Genomic DNA, 8331 nt, shown 5'->3' on the forward strand with positions numbered 1-8331 from the left:
CTTTTAATCTTTTTACAAACCGGTTTAACCAGCTCAGCATGTTTGTTCTTTAAATCTTTCACAACATTTTCCGAATCATATTTAACATCAACCACATTTTTAGGTTTCTTTTCATTCACAACAACCTATTGATTTACACTCAGTTTATCTTGAATTGGTTCTCTTCTCAAAATATTTTTAATCAATGTTGGTTTAGCCTTGTTTACAAGTTTTTCATTTGTAATCACCCTAGTTTCACAGTTGATTGCAACATCACCTCTTGCACCACAATAGAAACAAGTTCTCCTTTCAATGAATTTAAAAGGTGAAGTAGGTCGTCTTGGTGAAACTTCATGTTGAGAAGATGAACCAATCTTAACATGAGAATCAGCAAATTTAACAGAATTTTTGTGTTTAAAAAACTTAAGATTTGAAAACTCAACAAAACTGTTTAACATGCCTGAACCAATTGACTTAACAAACTTGTTCTGTTGAAACAAAATCAGTTTGGATTCCTTTTGGGGTTTTGATCTCATCTAGTTAATCTCCCAAATAGGAATCACAGTTTCACGAGATATAGACTTACCACGTCATAAACGTTCTCTACACACCCAGTTTTAACAAGTGATAAGGGAAATAGATCATCAGCTATTAGCACGTCAACACATTTCAACTTATAAACCTTCCAATTTCTCTCAGCATCAATAGGTTTTAAAATTAATTTTAAAATTTTATCTTAAACAACCATCTTTTCACATTTATTTGGTGTAACATGAGATGATGTTTTACTAGTCTTTGATTTTTCAATAGTTTGTGGTTCACAAAGAATATGGTTTTCTAAAGAAATATTAGTATTCTTGTGAATCACTACTAGCTCAAACACATCTTCAACTATTACAACATCATTACTCTGAGAAAATACAAGATTACTCTTGTAATGAACTTTTAGAATCATTTTTCCATCATTTTTCTTAACTGATTTGATATGAATAACGCTATCCAATTTTACTGATTTTACTAAGCTTTCTTTAATGGGAGGATTCGTAGTTAAAGGGGATGACATATCCACCTCTTTGAGATTCTTCGTGTCAGGTAGTTTAGTATAATCTTGACCAAAGGGAGATGGAACCTCAACATAGCCTATGCCATGTTTAGTTCCTTGAGGATGACTGCTATTCACCTCGGTGATGTGATTAACAAAAACGATGAATTTTTTGAAATTATGCAGTTTTCTTTTTAAATTTTCATTTTCAAGTTCGTTAATCTTGGATCTTCCTTTAATGATTTCATCAAATTGAAGATTCATCGAGACTTGCTTGACAGAAACGTCAGCTTTTAAGTCATGATTACTTACGGTTAAAGCTTCAATTTTCAATTTATATTGTTTCTCATTTTCAAGCAATACTCGGTAATTGCCCCTTAAGACAGCAAGTTCAATAACCATTGTTCAATTATGGTTACTAATCTCCTCTAGTTTTGATAGATTTTCAGTATAAGTGAAACACACAGTCATTTGTGAATCAACAGAATCATCAGAATCAGATGAACTAGAACTCAAAGATTCATATGAAATGGAACTTACCTCCTTAATATTTTCCATGCAATGGAATAGATCCTTTTGATCAGCACCTGAAGTTGGGATAAATTCATCTTCTGTATCTTCAGTGTTATAGTCTAATTCTGACTTTGGGTCATCCATCAAGACGTCCTTCTTCTTGTCATTACCCAAGAAGAATGGACGTCTTGATGGATAAATGGTTCATCTTATGCTATTGAATTGCTTATAAGGGGTGGAGCAAGATGACCACTTTGAGTATAAAAAGCTTTTATTGGAGTGGAGACAGTCTTGCTCACCAAATTAGCTCCACCATAAAGAGATGGATCTTGATAAACTCGAGACATAGATTGGCACTTGATCTCATTTTCTCTGTTTTAAAGTCTCTCGATAAACTTTATGCAAGTGAGTTGTGGATCTTTGAAAAATCTATTTTAAGTGAGGGGCATCACAAATGTAGAATATGAATCTGGCAAAACATCTTTCAATGTCTCAATTCTTTATATTTAGATCTAAGTTTTTATTTATATTTTATTTATTATATGGTTTCTATGGAAGTGTAGAAAAAATTTTGACTTGAACTAAGTTTCGGGTAAAAATCGAGAAAAAATGAGCAATTGTTTTAACAAGTTACTCAGTGTTCAAACCACCAAAAGTTCAATCTATCTTTTTAGTTGGTGTTTTACTTTATATTTGTCATATAACTTAAGATTTTGGAAATGCTGAAACAAATCTTGGCTTAAACCAAGTTTCAGGTAAAAACTAAGTAAAAGTTGAACTACTCATCTTAACGAGCTAGTCACCGTGAAAACCGCCAAAAATCTTTCCTGAAATTTTTAACTTATGTTTTACTTTAAATTATTTATATTTCTAAGATTATGGTTTTTCGGAACCAAACTTGGTATTACACTAAGACTAGGCCGACTTACACTCGCTTGAACCCGAGTTTGGGAATTTAATTAATAAATTTCTCAAACTTGTTTAAGCTACTAATTTTATTGAAGTAATTCATATATTTAAATAGTTTGGTAAGTTGGATTAGGATTTTGTACTTTATCAAGTCCTTAACCGTCTAAACCGAACAATCATTATAAGTCGGATCTTGATGCTTACATTAGCGGGATCGTGCACACTAGCACTAAACATCAAAGACCCGGTTTCATGTAAAACTTATTTCATTTTATACATACTTTTTATAAAATATACCTTAAAATCCCAAAACCCAAGCCTTGTTTTTATGAACTATTATACCATTTATATTTCATCTTCAAGACTAAATATTAACTCAAAATCTTTCAATCTAGGACACGCACGTTGAACCGCTGGGCTCGCTTTCTTGAAGTATTTATTTTAAGTATTTGTTCATCCAACGTCTATTTCTCCAAGTGAGTAATTTCATCCCTATTTTATCTTTTTTATACTTTGAGGGGGGGGGGGGGGTAGCTTGCATACTTACTCAAACAAAAATGATTAAAGACTTTAATACTCACACCGCAAACTCTAGTTTATGTGTTACTTAGAATAATTTCTCGATTGTGTTATAAGTCTCATATAATAAATTGATAAATGTTTATTGGTTTTGTTGGTTGGCTGCATCCTCATCCTCAATAAGTATGATTATACGCTCCTCCCTGTAATGTGGTAGTTTTACTTATTAGAAATGAGCATCATTTATTTATAATTTATATACCTCAATTGTCGCTGTTATTTACTGTTCCGCATATGAGTTGTGTATTTTGTCTCATATTATACAAAAATCATGGAATTGCTAACCAACATTCGTGTTAACAACATATATTTTATGCAATGTTACAGGTTTATTAATTGGTTGATTGAAGATTTGAAGACGCTATTTTATTTTAGACCGTTTAGTTTATTAGTTAAATGAACAGTTTATTTCTTCGTACGTTGTTTATTTGTATGAACAAAATGTTTGTATTTTGATGTTGAATTAAATGAATGAGTTAGTTAAATGTTGTCACTTTAATAGTGTTGTGCGCATGGAAACAATCACATCGCGCCCCCGGCATGTTCCGCCGCTTTTGTTTGGGGTGTAACAAAACCCAAGTGTTACGACGATGAGTTGAAACGAATTCGGTCAGCACCGGTAACATTTGTTACGGTTTTAACAACGTTAGTAAAACCTAATCTTTAAAACCCCGAAAACTTAAAAAAAAAATATTAAATACTTAAAATGACGTTTATTCGGTCGGTAAAACCCGGCCGATGGTAAAACTAGTCAAGTGCTGTCGGTCTCAAACGTCGAAGCGGTAAATCGACGTGAATTCGGACGGCTTTGGTTACATACGTTTCAATACTAGAATTAAAACAAAAACAAAGAATGTAAAAATTGTTGTGGACCAATAGGATGGCGTCGGTCGAAAACTCGTGCGTTGGCAAACACGAAGGTTGTCGGTCCCGGGTGTTGTGGCGGTGAGTCTACAGAAAGTTGGTCGGTTTCTATCACGTTTGTTACGATATCATAACTAAAACAAAAAAGAATTAGCATTCGGACGGTTTTTGTTAAGTTCGATTCATTACCGGAATTAAAACTAGTCAAGTGCTGTCGGTCTCAGACGTCGAAGCGGTAAATCGACGTGAATTCGGACGGCTTTGGTTACATACGTTTCGATACTAGAATTAAAACAAAAACAAAGAATGTAAAAATTGTTGTGGACCAATAGGATGGCGCCGGTCGAAAAACTCGTGCGTTGGCAAACACGAAGGTTGTCGGTCCCGGGTGTTGTGGCGGTGAGTCTACGGAAAGTTGGTCGGTTTCTATCACGTTTGTTACGATATCAGAACTAAAACAAAAAAGAATTGGCGTTCGGACGGTTTTTGTTAAGTTCGATTCATTACCGGAATTAAAAAATATGACGTGAATCAATAATGTGCCGCCACTTGACATAATAGAGGTTTTGCTACACCAAAATTCTTGTACTGATTTTATTGGTTACTAGATTTTATCCCCCGTATTGCGGAGGTTGTTTTACATTATTTGTTATATATATATATATATACATATATGTATATTTGGATTTTAATTTTATTTATTGTAAGAAAGTTAATAATTAATATAATTGAGGCTTGATGATAAAATAGTTTTACAAGTAAATGATATATTATAATCCGCTTTAAAAGCTATCAGGCTTGAGAAAATGGTTGTTTTACATTTTTCGTTTTTTAATATTAATTTTTTGGATTTATTATAAGAAAGTTAATAATATACTTAGGGTTTGATGATGAAAGAATTTTATAAATAATGATATGTTATAATCCGTTTAAAAGCTATCAAATAATTGGTAAGATTAATTTTTAGTATATCCCTATTTTATAGGATTTTCGTATCAAATAATTGGTAAGATTAATTTTTAATTTAATGAGATGTTATAACCCGTTTAAGAGCTATCTGGTTTTGGTAAGACCCATACCCATTAATTTGGGTTAAATCAATGAGAGACCTTCATTTAAAATCCAAGCAATCTGGTGGATTCCATAAAATGGGGGAACGACCACATCGCGACACGTAAGATATTAGGGTTTTCGTTTATATATTTAGTATATCCCTATTTTATAGGATTTTCATATCAAATAATTGGTAAGATTAATTTTTAATTTAATGAGATATTATAACCCGTTTAAGAGCTATCTGGTTTGGTAAGACCCATACCCATGAATTTGGGTTAAATCAATAAGAGACCTTCATTTAAAAATTAAGCAATTTGGTGGCTTTTATAAATAGGGGAGTGACCACATCGCGACACGTATGATTTTAGGGTTTTCGTTTATATATATTATAAATTAGTTAGTGGATAATAAGAAAAGTGATATCAAAGTATATATATTGAAATTATCACTAGGGTCACTACCCCCTGTGCATATATAAATGCATGCCTCCGTATTAGTCTTGTGGTTTCTTAGGTCCTAAGCTTTTGAAGCAGTCTATTAAGACTAGCTTTTCAACCATAAAGCTAAACGACCTACCACATATCCCAAAACGCTAATCTCGATGTTCATGGATGGCATGGGCGATTTTTCCACTGATGAATGGATACAAAAGTATCCCAACACACCCATGGCTACGTCCGGAGGTGAACCATATAAACATGCTACCAGAGACTCAGGCAGTGGAACTACCGGCCATGATGGTCCTAAACCGATACGCAGGCGGTCCAGGGCTTCCAGGAGAACACCAGTCACCGTCTTGAATGCGAGTCCAACTGACTTTAGGGCCTTGGTTCAACGGTTCACTGGCTGTGACAGCAAAGAAAACGTTTCAGTGGTCAACTTACCAAAAGGTCCGGTCAACATTGACTTTGCAAGGAATGATGCGACTGAAAGTTCTTCAATGCATGCATACTTTGATAATCAGGTAGCGCAACCAGTTGGTGGCTGGAATCATTTGCAGACTGGCTATGGACTGGATCAGAATGCATCGGTTGTGTACGAATCCGTCGATGAATCTTCGTTAATGGCAGCTCAAAGAGATGGTCGCAGCCATGGGCACTATAATACTTGAAGTTGTAGACTTTTCGTATAATATGCTGTTATTTTAGAAATTTCCTTATCTGTGTAGATGTTAAACATTAAGGAGTTAGTTTCAGTTTGGTTTATCTAAACAATAAAATGTCAGTCGTTCCTTGTAAATAGGGTTTGTTTTGAAATATATTGGTTTTAAATTCATCTCTATTACTACCGATAAGAGTTATAATAGGATTTATCATATTGGTTTTAAATTAACAATTGAGACCATTTCCCCCCTCTGTTCATTTAGATTAATCCATTTGTTATTTCCACGTACATATAAATACAGCTACCTGCAAACCTACGTTTTGGCTTAATGTAGCGCCTCAGGCGGATTAACATTTGAGGAAATCACCTAAATAGCCTCATCGACCAAATAAAATTTGAAATTAGTCATGGACTTTTGTGAATTATTGCTCTTTCACTATTTGGTCACCCACCTATATCATTTTGAAAAAAATTGCTTTCCTTCTCCTAGGCGCAAACACATCACCTTCCACGGCGCTTTCTCATGCACCAAAAAGACACGGGTGAATCTCTAGTTAAGTGGTAATCTAATGAATTTTGTGAATATTTTGATAATTATTTTATTCAATGTGGCTATTACGTAGTAAGATGTCCCGCATGATGCGCAAACTAATCCATACGCATGTAATGAAGAAGCTTACTTAGGGCCGGGGAAGCCCCCCCCCCCCCCCCCCCGGTTTTTTCTCATAGTAGTGTAAATTTACCCCGTTTCCGGCCGAAAACTTTTATGCGTAGTGTAAATTTAGGTGTTTTCGCCCGAAAATTTGAGGTCCGGCCTGCCCCCCGGTGTCTTAGTCCAAGCTTCGCCACTGTACGCATGCATCGAGCGAACATTGGCTAACAGTTCAGAATCGTTTCGACATTCTTATATTTTTGTCTAAGTTACTAAACTTAAAGATACTTATCAACTAATCCGGAATCCTGAAAACAAACTTATACTATTATAAGTTCAAATACAGATGTTGTTACATGTTTATATTTAAACGCTTATTCTAAACCGAAGGATGGTTTAGCTTCATCGAGTTTGTGGCTAACATGCCTATTATTCAACTTGGGGTTAGGTTTTATTGTATACTTTGGGTCAGGTTTCATCCCTCCACTATCCTAAAGGTTAATACACCGTTTTGGCGTCTCGGTCTTCGTATAAAGTATTTTTGATATTAGTTTAATGTATAGGGGTCATTTTGGTAAATAATGTAAGACTCATTCGTTAATATTATAATAATTACGAATAAGTCCGCGTAGTTTTGTCTCATTCGTAAGGATTGTTTAACGAATGAGTAACGTACGATAGTTAAAGCATGTAAGCCATTCGTTATGGTTTGTATAACGAATAACATAGTTGAATGGAACTTTACACTCATTCGTTGGGGGATGTCGTCTCCTATATATACCCGGGTACTTATTTATGAATTAATGGAATTTCCTTTTTAAAGTATTCTATACTGTTATGCTGCCCAAATTCTCTCTCAACCTTAATCATTCATTCTGCTAACGTAATCATACCTTCCGTAACGTAATTCATAACGTAATTGAACAATGATCTAATCATGTTCATATCTAAAGACTAGATCCAAATTAAGCTCACTCACTAACCATTAACCCAATATATATGCATGAAAATTAAAGCTAAGATAGGCTCGTTTCAATAGAAATTTACATGCATGTGATCACTTATCTTATATAGGTTCTTTCAAGCTTGTAATTAGAATTAAGATTGGCTATAATTGGGAGAGAAAATATATTTTACAAACATTGTTTCAAAATAAGGAACCTAAAAGTTTAAAAGTTTGCAGAATATTAATGGTCCATAAAAACACATGCATGGGACCAAAAGACATTGTCATTCTCCACACAACGCCAAAGGGTTGTTTCCATGAAGCATCACCATGGATTAATTTTAATTTGACTTCAGAAGCTATCCATTTCAAGTTGGACTTTTCATCCCCAAAAATATACGAAGATACACATTGACTCCTCAGTTAGTCGTTTCTACTCATATAGATTGATTGAGACCGACATACACAAATACTTTCTATATATATATATAGGAAGAGTATCAAGAGAAAACTTACCTTTAAAGAGAAACTTAAAAACTCTTAAAAACTCCTAAAGAATTATTTTTAATTAAAAATAAAAATATATTTTCAAAATTCTGTTTTAGCCCATTATTCTTATATTTCACTCGAAAAATATAAAAAAATTAAAAAAAAAAAAAAACTGCTGTAATGCACATACGTATTACT

The 8331-nt window shown here is 33.8% G+C and overlaps 1 protein-coding gene across 1 annotated transcript; it reads left to right on the forward strand.

Annotated features, from left to right (window-relative positions):
* Positions 1 to 5549: 5549 nt before the first annotated feature.
* LOC143607572 (uncharacterized) lies at positions 5550 to 6053 on the forward strand. Its single transcript, XM_077082970.1, has one exon. The coding sequence runs from the start codon at positions 5550 to 5552 to the stop codon at positions 6051 to 6053; it is 504 nt and encodes a 167-aa protein (XP_076939085.1).
* Positions 6054 to 8331: the final 2278 nt, after the last annotated feature.

The sequence above is a fragment of the Bidens hawaiensis genome, unplaced genomic scaffold (assembly GCF_021521415.1).
Source record: "Bidens hawaiensis isolate Kalapana, Puna unplaced genomic scaffold, B.hawaiensis_p1.1 tig00083666_1, whole genome shotgun sequence".
NCBI classification, from domain to species: domain Eukaryota; kingdom Viridiplantae; phylum Streptophyta; class Magnoliopsida; order Asterales; family Asteraceae; genus Bidens; species Bidens hawaiensis.

Coding starts and splice junctions, on each gene's coding strand:
- LOC143607572 (XM_077082970.1), top strand. CDS start 5,550: ATGGATGGCATGGGCGATTTTTCCACTGATGAATGGATACAAAAGTAT.